At 48.8% G+C, this 16,842-nt stretch overlaps 1 protein-coding gene across 1 annotated transcript in view; it reads right to left on the reverse strand.

The window, feature by feature from the left end:
* Nucleotides 1-266: 266 nt before the first annotated feature.
* The window catches only part of LOC122377117 (speract receptor-like), a gene marked incomplete at its 5' end in the record, with an annotated part of 28,497 nt that continues 11,921 nt past the window's right edge, over nt 267-16,842 (reverse strand). Inside the window, 11 exons of the mRNA XM_043357082.1 lie at nt 267-1,590; nt 2,142-2,244; nt 2,777-2,869; nt 3,200-3,298; nt 3,642-3,786; nt 4,221-4,319; nt 4,645-4,796; nt 5,323-5,435; nt 7,627-7,761; nt 8,223-8,421; nt 15,445-15,619. Of these exons, the coding sequence (XP_043213017.1) occupies nt 1,197-1,590; nt 2,142-2,244; nt 2,777-2,869; nt 3,200-3,298; nt 3,642-3,786; nt 4,221-4,319; nt 4,645-4,796; nt 5,323-5,435; nt 7,627-7,761; nt 8,223-8,421; nt 15,445-15,619 (1,707 nt within the window). The remainder of the gene's footprint in view (nt 1,591-2,141; nt 2,245-2,776; nt 2,870-3,199; nt 3,299-3,641; nt 3,787-4,220; nt 4,320-4,644; nt 4,797-5,322; nt 5,436-7,626; nt 7,762-8,222; nt 8,422-15,444; nt 15,620-16,842) is intronic.

Genomic DNA, 16,842 nt, shown 5'->3' on the forward strand with positions numbered 1-16,842 from the left:
TGAATGCTAGGAGTGAGTGAACTGTGGTTGGTACACGTCGATTTTAAGCAATAAAGGCAAACACTGTGCAGATTTTGGGTATTGGCTATGGCTGGTGAGATAAATAAGCGCTCGTCGTCGAGGAGTTGGATTTTTGTCTTATCGAGAATTGTTAGGCTAGTCAATTGTCATTTTCACAATAGGGTTGTAATAGTGCAGAAACTTGATCGTAAATAAATAACAATGCATCCAGTACCCAGAGACTCACTCGATGTTATTCAACAACAAAAATAATGTCAATTTATTTCACATGTTAAAATATGTTCTACAATACAATCGCGACAGTCAACGCAACACATATTTTCACGTCAACACAGTACATATACTGTGACCAATGACCAGTGACCATTGGCCACTGACCAGTGACCGGTAGCCAGCCCGGGGCTTAAATAGTCCGGGCAGTACAACTCCGATTTTCAACAACGTTCCTCACATAATTCTCAGCGAGCTCCAGTAATCTGGACGCGCTGAAAATCCCGTCTCGTCGGAAAGAAAAGACAGCAAAACAGCGATAGCCTGCCTCATAATTCGGTCGGATCCGGACAGTCGGTGGTTGGGTGGTTTCTGAGACTTTAGCTGGTTCAACGTCACTTCGATATTCGTTTCAAGACAAACAAGGATTGTCAATGACAGTGACACGTTCAGGCAAACATCACATGCGGCTTATCGAGGCCGCAAACATCTCACAAACATCGGTTGAACCCTGACAATGGGTTTAAATGACCGCATACATCGCGTACGGCTTACAAACAGTGTCTAACATCGTACGCATATGTATTTACAGTGTTAAGTAAATAAAACGGCTGCGTTTTTCTGCCCTGTTGTAAATGACTGATGGGCAAACTACACATCACATCTCATACTGATTTTTCGCGTTTCACTCAGAAACACACACAAGTGAGATTTAATTCGAATCCCACAACTCTCATTGGTTTCGACAATGAGACGATATGTGGGGTAATACAGCCACGTATTTCCTTTTCTCGAAGACAGAAGACGTTATCGTAGTTTCTGTCCTTCTAGAAAGTCATTCCAAATACTCAGTTCCTAACATTTCAAACCTTCCATATTCCAGACATCTAACACATCCTCAACTTGCGTTCTGGCCCCGAGAAAACTTGTACCCTGTCGGGGATCGAACCCGCGTCTCCACCATCTCAGATCCTCGTCTCGCTATTGCCCGGGGCGCTCGCCAGCAGTGGCTCACTCTCAGTTATATCCGATCCACCCGTATCGAGCTCAAACCTCGGCCTGGGGTGCACGCTATGCAGCGCCGAATCAGAGCGCGTGGCGTGGTCAGTGACCGTCACTGTTAGCCAATCAGCGCTCCGCCCCATGTCAAGGTCACCCGCCGGCGACGCTGATTCGTCGTCCAGCTCGTGGATGCAGGGACAGGAGCGGCGCTGGGCGTCGCAGAGGCAGTCGGAGGCCAGGTTGGACTTTTTGAGTTGTCCCAGCTCCCGGCGGCGGTCGGAGGCGAACCGGAGGCGACGGGGGGACTCCAAGCTGTATGTGCGCTCCATTCCGGGAGAACGCGAGCGCAGCGCTCCGCTGCGAACACAAAATGGCGTTACGAAACGCGGCAATACAACAAATGGTAGCCTTGGTACATAAAAACACGGATGTCTAAACGATAGTAAATCGAAATGTTTGCGGTCTCTTATTGCACGAACATGTATAATAGGACCTGGGTAGTCATCATGATCAAATCTACTTAGATAATCTTTACAAATTGTGCTCTAATGCTGCTAAAAACCCTTCCATTCCAGACTGGTTTATTTTATTTCCAAGCGCAACCTACACGTCAGGTAACATCGCCCACGGCTTCGCCGATCAGGTAAGCATGGTCATTTCCGGCAGTCCTGCCCGGCCTAGCCTTGCGTTCCCCAGCATCCCGGCTCAAGCTTGGGGTTCTGGCTAATACAGCTTAGAATAGATATTTCTTAGATAGGAGGACAGCGCTCCCCTTCAAAACACAAAACATTCCAATGGTTTCAATAGCCTCAATCATTGTCTTGGTATCTCTGTGACCTGACAAGTTCCTAGAAACCTGGCACTGTCTGAATGTTTGGTTACACGAATATAGCGTATGGCGAACCTACCGTAGCTGCTGTTGTTGCTTCATTTTGGTGATGTTTTGTCTCCTCCTGGCCTGTCTCTTCTCATCCTCACCGACCAGCCAGTAGGTGACTACGTCTCCCTTGCCTGAAAATATGAACCAGATGATAACACCATGCCGAATGGCAAACTGGTCCTATCTGAGTTTTCTCCCTAGCGCCAATGTATGATCTATCTGGCTACATCTGCCTCTGCTTCTCCAACCACCGTCTCAAGAGTAGAATAAACAATGTTGAGGATTATCAATAGACAGGTGTGACATATTATAGTGCATGTATGGCCTAAACTTTTGAACTTTTGAACAATCACACGCGAAGGCCCATGACTAAGCAATAAATGCGAAACGTTGGGTAATTTCTTGCGTTTTTCCCCCTTTTAAAATGAATTCAAAAGTTTAGGCCATACATGCACTATAATATGTCAGAATAAACAATAACGTTTTCAGCAATTTCAACGTCTGAACAGCCTAATAAGCCATCGACCACGCCGGAACCTCGCCAAATCCACTGATATGCATGATCTCAATTGGCAAGCGAGCTAGTGTCTTCGCTTGTTACCAGTAAAAAACATCGGCCATCCGCTGGACGTGACCCCGTACCGTCCGTCAGCCCTTACGTACCTTTCAGGTAGGTGGGTCCCCGCTCCTCCAGATTGTACCCTCCGAGTCGCATCAGAACACCTCGACAGGAGGCGCTACAGTGGATCCGCAGAGCTGGTGACACAGGTGAGAGTACAGTCACACAACTCAGTCACACAAGGCAATTGGTGACAAAAAAACGAATAACTCAGTCATCTAATGTGAAACGTCACACAAAATAAAACACTCACACAGTAAAAAAAAAAGATAGATAAACACTTAAAGAATCGCCCTGTCACGCACACAGTGAGGTCTCAGTCACGCAAAATGAGCTACTCAGTCAATATGCATTCATGTATTGGGCATAACCAAAATGTTCACTTCAGTCTTCAACAGAAATTATCTATGATGTGATACATTGTGCAATGAACGCACTATGTATCGGTGTGTTGTGACTTTACTTACGACTGCCGGTGGATTCCATCCTGGAGGCGGTGTTGACTGTATCTCCATACAGACAGTAGCGGGGCATCTTCCTACCCACTACTCCGGCACATACTGGACCTGTGGGTATACAGCATAGTATGTAGAATTAGAACTCAGCACACAGCACAGTCAGCACAGCACACCACCAGTGTTTGCATTACGACAATGTCTGACCCTATGCGAGAAAATACCTCAGCAGTACGTCAGCACAGCACACTTGAGCTCATACCCCAATAGCAGCACATATCACGTAACTAATAGAAACGTAACGTGTATTGTTTTACAAATGTATCAGTAATGCAATAAACGTATAAGCTACGTTGTATGGAATCTGACAAGTGTCATAAAGCAATAGTAGATTGGAACGCCTCTTCAACCCGGATATCTATAACTCTCCTGCCAGTCGTCAACCAGAACTAACCGGTGTGGATTCCGATCCTCAACATCAGCGTGTCCTGCGGCCGATGTCGGATGGTGAAGCTCCGGATGGCCTCCAGGAGATGGAGGGACATGGAGGCGACCTCGCCGGCGTGCTGGAGGCCGTTCCGCACCGGCAGGCCGCTCACCTGGGGTGGGGGTGGGGAGTGATGGAGTTAGGGGTAGAATATGACGTCATGGAGGGGCGCGTGTGACGTCATGGAGGGTACCTGACTATCAGGGAAGTGACCTGGTTAGGCGACATGATATGACGTTAGAGGGCTCGTACTCGTAAAGATGCATTGCTTAATAAACTGAGTATGACGTAGAGGCAGATGCATGCAGGCAGACCATTTGCCTCGCAGCTAATGTGACGTATTCAGGGGGACATGATACTACATCATTGAGCGGTTGCCCGCTGATCTGATTGCCAGGTTATGAAGACTGAAAAGGGTGTAGTCAATGGTGTAGTGCTTAGCTGTACATCAGTTGTGCACGTTGGGCAGCCACGACCTATAAGGATATGGTTTTGTTTATATCGATTGAAGTTAGAACGATGGCGATGATGGCGAAGATGACTCACCACCATGTAGGCGTCTCCGATGGTTTCCACTTTGTAGACGTCATAGTTATCGATGATGGAGTCGAAACACGTGTAGAGATCGTTCAGAAAATCAACCACCTGCGGAGAAGGAACGGAGTCAATGGAGAATGGTGTGGTCAGGCTGGCTTTATTGTTTCACTGGAGCTATGGAAATTACAGAATTTCACCACTACCTATCACCTGAGGATCAGGGAAGGTCGGGACTTATTCTTCCCACTGCTCAAAGCACGAAGTTTAATACCCAAAAAAGTTAGGATCACCCACTGAAAATGGGTTATATTTCAGCCTGAGGGCATCTGCAATTATAAATCGTATCATTATAAATTATAAATCGACGATTTATAATTTAGGACCACTCTTTCACCGATGGCTTGGCTCCCTAGCAACGTCTGACACCACTAACCTGAAGCGGGGTACTCTCTGCCGACATGGCCGTGAAGCCGACGATGTCGCTGAAGTAGATGGTGACGCTGTCGAAGCTCTCCGCCTGAACACTCTTTCCTCGCTTCAGCTGGTCGGCCACGTAGCGCGGCAGCATCTCGTGCAGCAGCGCCTCTGGTGGAGGAAAGGGGAACTGTTAGTTCTGGGAGGTAATGAAATGGCGCTGAGGTAGATTGAAAAGTGAGGAGATATCGGTTTTACTTCAGTGCTCATTAACATGACAAAAAAGGCCATTTCCCACGACCCATAATAAATGTAAGGAGTGGCAACTCCGTGTGCAAGACATTGCATTGTGCATTGTGAAAACTAAGCAAAACCTCAGCGTTGCTATTTGCTGAGCTGCCCCCTAACGACATCTACTTATGCTTCTGTCGCTAGATGGCGGGGTGAGTCAGCGCCTGAAGTTAGACTGCACCGCATAGCCAGCCCTACTCAAATGGGCGACGCAGCTGGACAGTCGATCTCAAACTCGTGCAGTAGCTACCGGTACTCACCTAACTGGGCGTGGTGAGCCCCAAAAAAGAATATTTCAACGACTCCACTTTTATTACTACCTTATTTCCAGTCTACTGACTAATGTTCACGAGCACACGATCTCGGAGACAAATAAATGAATGCCTCCCACGTGGAGACGACTCACCCGTTTTCTTTTTCTCGACGATGAGCAGATTGGTGCGCTCGTCCACCAGCACCTCCAGGTTGTTGGTGTACTTTTCCATCATCGTCAGCATGTTGTCGAAGATGTGCGGTTTCCTGGAAATTGGCGCCGGTGAGTGATCAAATGGCGTACTTACGGCGACTGCGAGCATGAAAGACGCTGAGCGCGATTTTATTCTCATTAAGTCATGCTTTAGCTAGCACCCAGCATCATTCATTAAACCTTTTTTAACTTTAAATCTTAACTATTGTCGGCACAATATTTATCGTTCACTTTCAGAAGGATAGGGGATCAAAACAAATAGAGTTGCGCATAAGTAAAACAGCATTAGACATAGAGCCACGCCTTCGGTTTTCGCGAAATGTTAACTTTTAGCATCGAAAGACACGTTTCTATAGGATATATCGAGATCTTGCTTACCCGACTCGCATGGTAGCTGCACCTAGTACAGGGTGTCCGGAAATTGATTGCGCACTCTTCTAGTCCACTTTACAAGGAAACAAGACATGCATGGGTCATGGTTTATTTACCGATATACCCTCCACCCAATCGCACACACTCCCTCATACGGTCGTGCATGCCACACATCAGGTTATATGTACAGTGTCTCTGCACTAATGCTGAGCCACGCTCGCTGGAGGTTCCTGATAAGCGCTTGCTTGGTGATAGCCGGCTCCATCATGTCGAGCTCGCTCTGCACGATAGCCGCAAGTTCTCGATGGGAGACGGGTCAGAGCTGTTGCCCAGCCATACACCCTTGTCCCAAAACCCTGGGAGGTTGTCCCAGCACCACCGTTGAGTGCTGGCGTCGTGATGAGCTGAAGCACTGTCTTGCTGGAAGATCGCCTCGGACATCTTCGGGAGCAGCTCGACCAGTGTTGGCGCCCCCGTCTGCCTCTTCCGCTTATCGCGGACGCTGCAGACTTCTTCAGAACTCCTTCACGTAGTACTGGGCCGTCACGGCCTGACCGCGGGGGAAGATGTGGAGCTCTGACAGGCCCCAATGACTCATCATGGCTCAGACCATGAGTTTCAGCGGCTGCTTCACCGTGTCGATGGCAGGCACTTCAGCACTGTTGTGCGCCCAGACGCGCTCGTTCTGGCGATTCAGCGGGTGCATGAGCTCGAACACAGACTCATTGCTGAACAAGACGCGCCGCCAGTCCTGAATGGTCCAGTTCTTCTGCTCCCGGGCAAATACCAGACGCTTCCGCTTCTGGGCTTCGGCCAGTTTTGGCTGCCGGCGCAGATTGAGCGCTTTGAGACCCAGGCACTTGGCCATGTAGTTGTGAACAGTGGTCTTCGACACCGCTTGACCCTTCTCAGTCAGCTTTTTGGCCAGCCTTCCGCGTCGATTGGCGTCTTTTCAGCACGGCCTTAGCGAGCACGATTTTGGCCACCCTGCTCAGCACAGTTTTTCTCCCACGGCCCTCGTGATTCTCCAGTGCTGCACCGCTGCGGTCGAGAACCAGTCAGTAATGAAGGGTCCGGCGAGATACATCCACTTGTCGGGCAACATCGCCTACCGTCATCCCGGCTTCAACCATTCCAACCGCGCGGTAGCGCGTCGCCAAAGTGTGCTCCCTCACCATTCCCGATATGGGGCCCGCGCGCGAAGACTGCCTCTCGGAAAGCGACCTGTGGCCACTCACTGCCGCTGGGGTCAGGTCGCCTGCTGGGTCACGTGATCACCTGACACGCTGGGGTGCCCGGGGGCGGGGTCGCGAACCTCTCTAACCAGTTTGGCGGGAGCACGTGCAAGATACGTGAATATGGACAGTGTGCAATCAATTTCCGGACACCCTGTATATTATCAACTAATAAAAATGTTACATGATGACTTAAAACGAATTAAAACTTCTCCCAGGATGTGTTAACTATGTAGTATGCCGCCGGCATGGGAGCTATTTTATGGTATTTTATGGTACTCCCCCACAGCTTGCGTCTGTTTGACTATCCGACTGATAACTTCCCAAACCCATAAACTTAGACCAGTTTATGAGCCACGTTCAGGGTTCATATAATTTATCGCATGTGGACTTCAAACCTCGACTGCTCAATAAAGCTGATAAGCACACTGGGCCAATCCGTTGTAGGGTTCATTATCGCATATTTCAGAAAATAGAACACTCCGAAATCGATCGCAAACGGCGCAAGTTATTAATTGTATGAATGCAAGGATCTCTACATCTTTATGTGTAAACGTGTTTTGTTGTGAGCTGGTTATGCTGGTAAAATACCTACGAGTACATGTGCTGAGGGAACGCTCGTTTCTCCGCTACTTACATTCCCTTCCTCATGGGCCGGAGTTTGTTTCTGACGGCTTTGAAGTCTGGCCTGCTATCGGGGTCCTCGGCCCAACATTCGGCCAGTACCACCCTTACGCAGTCGAAACAGGTGTCCAACATGTGAATAGGCGGCCTGTGGATGGGAACAGAGATGAGCACCTCAAAAACCACACTAAATTCAGTGATGACTCATATATTGTATTGCACTGGAAGATTATGGAGGCATTATGATACCGTTGTCAACTAGCTCTAATGAATCTAAACAGGAAATGATGTTGATAACATTTCCAGCTACTTCTCGAATAATTTTTTCTTCTATCAATGGTGTTGAAAGCACGCATTAGAGCAAAGGAGTTTAGTGAAGACCTAAAGTTGTGCCCGATTTCAATGCTGTCGATAAGCAAGATAGCTTTATTTTGAAGGACAGTAATACAAAATCTTGCTTCCCTGAAACAAACTGCATTAATAAAAAATTACATCATGGTGTATGTGCTGCTATTTAGCGGAGTTGATGATAATACTGCGACTCATTTTCATTTTTTCCTGTCCGTATGCCGACATAACAACACACGTCCCACTCCACACCCTTCCCACCTGAAGACGGGGTTGTTGTTGCTGCTGCGTTTGATGACCGACTGCAGCAGCTCCAGGGGGCCGAGACCCATACCGCTGAACGGCGGACTCCTACTGTGGATTTCATACAGCACCATAGCGAAGCTGTACACGTCGGCCTTCTGCGATCCGGCCTCGGCGCCGCTACAGCGCAGCTGCTCAGGTGCCTTGAACAGCAGGTCTGTGGGGCGGGGTAAAACAGGGGGTAGATTAGGGTAGAACATGGGGTAGAGAAGGGGTAGAGTAGCGGTAGAGAAGTGGTAGAGATGGGTAGATAAGGGGTATAAGGGGGTTAAAAAGAGTGGAGTGGGGGTAGAGCATGAGGTAGAGCAGGGTGGTAAGACGGGGGTATATCAGGTGGTCAGTAGGCATTAGAGTGGGCATAGGAACAGGTACAGAGTAGAAGGGTAAGTCAGGATACAGGGAAGAGGGATAGAATCTGCCGCCGGTACGCGACAAAACGAGGGTTGGTAAAAAAGAGAGCTCGTCTTATAAACGGGATTGATCCTTGTTATGCCCCTGGAGTTAGAGTACCTTTTCATCAACTCTCTTCAGAGCTGTTGATATCTACGGTTGGTATTAGCTGGCAACCATTGACGCGATCATTTCTTTCTGAATCCAAACCTCTAACCCGCGCCCTGGTGGGGGGGGCTATTTTTTGCCCCCCCCTCCAGACTTTTCGATATATCTCCAGAACCGCTGCGCCGATCGTCACCAAACTTTCAGCACCCTCCCGGACATCAATTGTACACATTGTGACCAAAAAATTTTCCAAAAGCTATGATAGGTTGGCCGGAAATGACGTCAGAGTGACGTCATGTTCTGCCGTTTTCGACCCAAAAAAGGGTTTCGCGGGAAGAGCTGTCACGCCTATAGCTTTGCAAATACAGAAAAATGTTTAGGACATAAAAGCTGTAGAATTGACAGGGCTACAAAACTGCTATCTCGGATTTTTGATTTTTTTTTTATTTTGACCCCCAAAAATCAAAAAATAGATTTTCGGGATATAGTAGTCAAAAAATCCAAAAAGGTTTTTGAATTTCGCAAAAACCGGAATATATGTGATAGTCCTTACCACCTCCCATACACATACCAAATTTTAGATTGATACCTCTTTTTTTGGCGAAGTTATAGCGAAAAAACTGTTCAAAATTGATGACGTCAAATTTTCAAACTCAATTTATAGCAATTCTAGACCTCGTAGTGCAAAACAAAGACCACCATTAGACTCCCCGTGACGAGCTGCATCGAATCGATACCCATTTTATGCAAAAATATCAACTTTGAAATTTGACCTTTTTTGACCTGACCTTGACCTGACCTCCACCAGAAAGTGACCTAAACCGTACCTGATGGTCTTATAACCAACACCATTGGGTTAGAAATGAAAAACTGGCCATAAAACATGCATCGCACAACCTTAGTAAAGTTGGGTTCATGGTGACCCTTGGTGACCTTTGGTGACCTGACCTGTGACCTGACCTGGTATGACCAGTGACCTCTAATAGCAACATATGTACTAGACAACTGACGTCTTATCGCTGATTTTCGACAAAATGCGTTTTACTCGGTGTTATAGCGCTTACCCTAGAAGCCCCGTGAACGGTGAAACATTTTATCTTTGACCTGACCTGTGACGTCATCGGTGACCCCGAGGTCAAAAAAATTTGGTTTCCCTCGACAAATTTGACAGGGCTATCGAACGCCGTTTGAATTTTGCGGATCCGTCCAGTAGTTTCGGAGATACGAGGGGGGCAAAAAATAGCCCCCCCCCCCCCCCACCAGGTCGCGTTATAAACAGACCCCACCAGGGCGCGGGTTAAATTTCAAATGTTCGCTGTTCTCGCAAAAAAATGTTTTTGTACCTACGGTCCTACATAGGTGATTAACCCGCGCCCGGCTGGGGGTCCTGGATTTCCACGCCCTGCTGGGGGAGGGGTGTTTGAACACCCCCCCCCCTTGTAACTCGGCTCCTGGGCCACGTAGCGATACGCGGAAGGCGGCGTTCGAAAGAGCGTCAAAAATAATGACGAAATCACTTCGGTCAATTTTTTGGTCAGTTCAAAGGTCAGGTCACCAGAGGTCATTGAAGGCAAAATTTCGCCGATTTCCAGGTCGAATGTCGAAAATTTCCAAGAAGCCAACGCATAACTCGGGAACCAATAGAGCTACAGCGCCGCGGAAAAGCGCATTCGATAGCCATATTAACGTTCTTTCTGAATAATTCTCTCAGATTTGACCAAACGTCAACGGTTTTGCCTGCAGGGGGCAAAAACTGCAAAAATAGCCGTTTTTTTGGAAATAGTTTTTCTGCAATAACTTTTGACCCAAGCATTGTACGAGCTTACTGTTACCGGCATCGTGTTCCTCTCGTCAAGACGCATCGAATGAACTATAACTTGACCTTGAAAGGTCAACTTGAAAATTTGACCTCAGGGCAAGGTCATGACCTGACCGGAAAGGCTCATGTTGCATATCAGTCGATCCGTATCGTCGAGCTGAACACATCTAAGGCGTTTTCATCGCTCTAGCATGCCTCTATCAAAAGTTATTTGCGAAAAACTGTTAGATACTATTCGTGACCTAAGATGACCTCAGGGCATAAACAAGGGTCACGGACACCATTTTCATGTTCAATGTGTCTAAACCACTTGTAATTCGGTGTTTGGGAGTGTTTATAATGTCTTTCGTCCAAAAGAGGCGCATTTCAATTTTCTCCCATTGAATGGGGAGGTCGCAAAATTGACCTGGTCATCGATATCAAAATTCTGAGATATAAATTTTGTACAAGCTATTGCTCTTAGCAATCGCTGAAAGTTTCAAAGCGATCGGTCACTCGGTGTAGCTATGGCAGACATTGAAACTTTTTATGAGGTGAGGTCACTTCAAGTGACCTGGTGACCTGACCTTGAATGACCTTCGTCTGAAATTTTCACAACATGTGTAGAATTGATATATGATAAGGTGTACCAAAAACAACAAGGGGGGTGTTCAAACACCCCCCCCCCCCAGCAGGGCGCGGGTTAAACGAACGATGCCACGCAGCTGCACTATGGGTCCGATGCAGGAATTAGCACGCCAAAAATAATAACTGCCCTTTAATGGCTGCTTTTACACCAGAGATGAAAGACAGAACATTCTAAATGGATTTTGCGCGATTTCTAAACATATAGGTACCGTGTGACATGTGATGTGTGACGTGTGTACCTATAGAGTAGTGCTGGACGTTTTTATGTAAACCGTATTCAGGGTGCTTATTGCCTTTTCTCCAGGGTGCATTATTGTTCTCTTCTGGTTATAATGATTTTCCCACAAAACAGATCATTGAACATTTGCCGTCGTTTATTACCAAACGGTAGCACATCCTTAGGCATCACAGTTCCTACATGTAATGAAAGAACACAAAGTACAGTCTGTGTACGTACGTCACATCATATCACATGATACACTCGCTGTCAAGTTTCCTTGACGATGGACCTGACGCGTCCCACCTAGGGCGCCTCCGAGTCACAGCCGCTGCTGTCGTCGTCGCTGCTGTCGTCGGATGTCCGGCTGTCGTTCTGCGGCAGTGTCGGCTCAGCCAACAGAGCGCGCGCCTCTTTCAACAGCGGCATCCGGCTGCTGGCCCTGGCTTGGCGACGGGATGAGGCGCTCTTGGTACTGATCACAGGGTCACTCGTGATCATGAGCCGCCCGAAGATGTCGGCCATGGTGTGCAGGCGGCTGTCTCGACGTGCCCTCTGCAGGCGATAGAGCCGCACGTGCTTGTGCCCAAGGCCCTATATACCAGGTAGGGTCGTCCGGCGATTCTACCTTTTCGTGACGTCAGCTCGTGACGTCATTTGGAGTCAAGTCTCGAAGCCCCGTTCAATCCCCATGTAAATGAGCGATTTTCGAAGCACTGTAGAATGAAGTCTGCACAAGATATATCAAACCTAAGTATCTTATCTGAAAGAGCAGACAATTTTCTGCAAGTTATCTATTACGTGTTTTTCGCTAAATCTTTTGCTTTTTTCACAAAAGCGTAAAATGTCCCCCCATGTCTCCGCAGCCTCCCTGGCGCCGGCCGCCGCGCGGTCGCGGTAGTGTAGTGGTTAGCGTGCCCGCGCAGTATTCCAGAGGTCCCGAGTTCGAATCTATGCGGTGCGGAACTTTAATGCAATACCAAGCTGAATATACGCACATCCATAATAAATTATTATTCGTATAGCTAAACTGTCACCAAGCTATCCATATAAATTGACTTCACCCAAAATATCGGCAAGATTCTATTAAAATATAAATTCAAATATGGCGGCTTGGACTGCCGCGTGCGTTAGGCTCCGCCCATAGCTCCGCCCACATGCGTGACGTCATTCGTGTTAGTGGACACGCAGAGAGATAGGGGACGACATGGGCCTGCTTGTGCCGAGCCTCCGCTGCCTCCTCACTCATCGTGCCGATTGGCAGGAGGCACTGCTGGACGACTGCAGCTGCATGTACCAGGAGACGATGCAGGGTGGTTGGCATCGGGTACCAGCCGTAGTGCTCGACGTAGAGCTCTGCAGTCTCGTTGCAGTAGGCTTCCAGTGACTCGGGTGAGAGCGGAAGGCAGCTGCTGACGGCCTGCAGCACCACATGAAGACGATGGATGAGTTGCTCGTTGACTCCAGTGGCGGCAGCGAACTTGTCGGGGCTCTGGAACGCTCTCCGCGCAGTATTTCCGTCATTGCTGTTGCCACTCCCGCCTGGCCTCGGCTCGTCCACGCGGAGACCGAGTGAGGTGAGCATGCGCTTCTGGACGTACGTCTTCCTCTCTTTCAGCTGCTTCCGATGCTCGTCCGTGCGGACCTGCCACTGTTCGATCGGCAGCCGGTAGCTGATGTGAAGTACCGCTTCAAAGATGCGGATCCAACAGTGCAGGCTGCTGAGTCCATACTCCAGGTTAGTGACCGGCAGGCGGCGCACCTCGTCCAGCTTGTTGACGTTCCTTGGCGTCGCGCCGCACATGCTGCATCTCTGTGCAGAAGTGGTGCCGGTGATGGCGTTCACCACCTTCCCATCAATCATTGACATCTGCAGCATGTATTGGCACGTCACCCCATCGCTTTTCAATGGATTGAGCTCAGCAATCTGCTCATCCATCGTCTGCTTCTCTTGCTGCACCAGCGACGGCGTCTCCTTGGCGAATCTGACTGTAACGGGGCGACAAAATCGAGGCGAGTTCGGGGTCCCGTTGTGCCAGACAGTCACCCCATTTTCTGTCGCCAGCTGTAGGGGTACCAGGGACGTGACTACGACCTGGTCATCCTCATAGCCGCCGGATTGCTGCCACTGGCTGTGGCCGGAACTTCCGTCGACACCCCACTTAAAGTGACAGACGAGTTTCAAATCTCGACCATCACTGTGCTTGAGGCCTTCCGTCACCTCCTTCTGTGCCTCTAGCAGTCTTTCGGTGGTGTGGTCCAGCAGGGATTGGAGCCTGACCTGAGCGAATGTCGGAGTGACTTCAATGCTGTCATCAGGCGGCATGCAGGTAGCCTTTGCTGTGCGGACTCGATGGTAATTGGGATAGATGTCGGCCCCTCGCGCCTTAGCCTCCATCCTTAGGTGAAGGTACTGTTCCTTGCTGAGGCTGGTGTCCACAAGGAGCGCTAGAGCCTCCTCGGGCGTGTATTGAGTGACAGAGGCATCAGGCTTCTCCAGTTTCTTTGCTAATAGTGGACCGCGATTCGGAGATGCAACCGCCTGGACGAGCCGGCCTGATAACCGGCGACCATCTTTCTGCAGGTTTGAGGCAGCGGCAAACACCAGTGTCCCTGAGCTGGTTTCACGACGCAAGTCCTCGGTCGCCCTCAGCTTACTGCGGTGCGACATCTCCGGAAAGGGTAACGGACGGCGGCCTCTGCCATCTGCCGATGACGGACTGCAGACAGGCTCTGACAGACAAAATGTCAGCTGAGTCCAATGTTGGTTTCTGGACATAAAGCGATCTTTATTGCGATGAGCGGCCACCCATTTTTCCTTTAACTTGTTAAGCAGCTTTCCCAGAGCTCGAATGTCATGAGTCGTCAATTGAACATTCAAAATACGAGCGATGCTAGCTGAAAAATCCTCTACTTGAGCCGGCCCTACACCATCTGGACTGGTCAAGACGATGTCAAGAATGGCTTTGTAAGCAATACACATTGCTTATCTGCCTGTTTTGCTAGTGATGGAACGACAAGAATATACGTGCGCTTGCTACAATCGTCAAGCTCAAACTACCCCGGCCAGGGCAGTGGGCCGGGCACGCGGTCAAACCGCCTGAGGGCCAGGTCGCCAGACTGCGCCGGGCACGCGGCCAAACCGCCTGAGGGCCAGGTCGCCAGACTAGTGCTGGAACGTCCGGAATTCGGACCACTAACCCGAAAGAACTGCCAGTTTTTATTTTACAAAACCATCAGTTATGAGTTCCTGTCATATATGTCTATAAAATATTAGTCGTATCCACCAATACCCTGGTCTTTTTGCCTTTGTGACCCTGCCGCAGCGTTCGCCGGTATGTCACAGCCGCAGCTAAGCGCAGTGACATCATCGGAAAAAAGCTTCATAACTTGCTTCGTCGCAGGTGGACGCAGCTAAATGACCTTGTTTCTGGTTAGGCAAGTATTGGGGAGCAAGTTAATACCAAAAATACCGGGGGGCATTGGGGGGCATTTAGTATTGCTCTGTATTTGTAAGTCTCTTGAAGCATTGCGCACACATGTGTGACATGGATATTTAAATTAGCTGTAACAATAAAAAAGCAATGACACAGTTGACTTATTTTGCATTCATCACATTGCCCAAGCTTCAAATTATTAGTTTTGACCAAATATTTCCGTTTAACTATTTTTTAGAAGCGCCTATACTCGGATAATTCCAGCGTCCCTTTTCTCTCGGACGTGGACAAGGCAATGGCGCTCCATGATATGTGTCAGTTTGCGATGAAATATTGGGCACATGTGACATTTTTGGCAAAAGTTACTGCTGTGTTCGCAAAATATGGACATTTTTACGTTGTTTGCGTCACATTTCAAGCAATTTTGAGAAAGTCACCTAAATCATTTTTGGCGTGCTAAATCGTGCATCGGACCCATAGTGAGCTGGTGAGAAACAGCTTCTTTTCTGTGGCGTTCGAGCCATTCTGAAAATTAGGTTACGAGACGAGCGCGCTGGTTTTGTGTGACCGCGCGGCACTGACCTTCGCACTTTTGCCGCACGTCTTTTTCCGTTTCGAGGTGCTGGTCACTTCTGTTAATTATTTCTGCCAGTCCGAAATCAGCAACCTTGACTACCCAGCGGCTGTCGACCAGGCAGTTCGTTGTTTTCAGGTTGCCATGGAAACGCAGCGGCGAGTCGTGCAGAAACATCATTCCCTGGAGGGGAAAGAAAAGCACGGTGAGCTGAAACATTGGTCAAAGAACAATAAATCAATTAACCCCTAGAAACATGCATGTAGCTAGGCTTGCAAGCCAAATAGAAACCAAAAGCAAAACTGTGTCTTATGTCCAGTTATTCGGGTTCAACTTTGGTCATTAAGTGCTAACAAACAAGTACCTAAAAATAGTTCTTAGGAACTGGGTCCTTATCTGTTTTTCGTATTTAGAAATAACTTTGATTGAGTTCATTTGTAATTAACATTTGATTGGTGCATTGGAATCAGTCAGAAATAATGTGGACAACCTCAGCCAGTAGAGCATTGAAATCCCGATGGCAGGAGGCTGGGTTCGAGTTGTTCCAGCATTCGATATATGAGACTCCTGTCAGGGATGGTCTGTGGTTGGTGGGAGCAGCCGTAACCAGTCGAAGTCAGTTGAGTGGGACATATCGCGTCTGACTTTGATGGGTATACTAAATCCAGACATCCAAATCTCCCGGTACCTGGAGAATAACATTGTCCGCTCGGGCAGTACCTAACGGTCGGGCTTGCACAAGCTCTGCTTAGCGTGGTTACGGAGCGAGCGAAGCGAGCGTAGTCTTTCCTTGATTAACGGAAAATTCTGAGTATGAGCGGCCGGCCGGCCGGCCGGCCGGCCGTGCGGACGCTTTTGCAAGGCTTATATCTCAGCAACCACTTGACCGATTTACATGCGGTAATTTTTATAGGGTAGCTTCATTCCTTCTACCAAGTATTGGACTATTCCCGATGCATGTGGGTGACCCCTTATGCACGTGCCACGCGCAAAACGAAGAGGTGTCAGTTTTGTAATTGTTTCAATATCTCGGTAACTACTTGGCCGATTGCGCTGAAAGTTGGCATGTAGGTAGGCACCCACTAGGCACTGCATATCCTCGTGCCAGAGTTGGGGTGCTGCTGCACGTGCGCACGTGCAGGGGTCGTTTCCAGATCTCGAGAACGGCTGGACCGATGGCGCTCAAATTTGGTACACGGTTAGGCACCAGTTAGTAGTGTGCCGTGCACAAGTCAGTTGGGACGCATTTTGCACGTGCGCACGTGCAGGGTGCCGCTCCCAGATCTCGAGAACGGCTGGGCCGATTGTGCTCAAATCTGGCACATCGCTAGAGACCGGTTAGTAGGGTGCCGTGCACAAGTCAGTTGGAGGTACCCCCTTGCAATTTCGCACGTGCAAGGCCCACC

The sequence above is a fragment of the Amphibalanus amphitrite genome, unplaced genomic scaffold, assembly GCF_019059575.1.
Source record: "Amphibalanus amphitrite isolate SeventyFive unplaced genomic scaffold, NRLGWU_Aamphi_draft 002534F_arrow, whole genome shotgun sequence".
In the NCBI taxonomy this organism is placed as follows: Eukaryota; Metazoa; Arthropoda; class Thecostraca; order Balanomorpha; family Balanidae; genus Amphibalanus; species Amphibalanus amphitrite.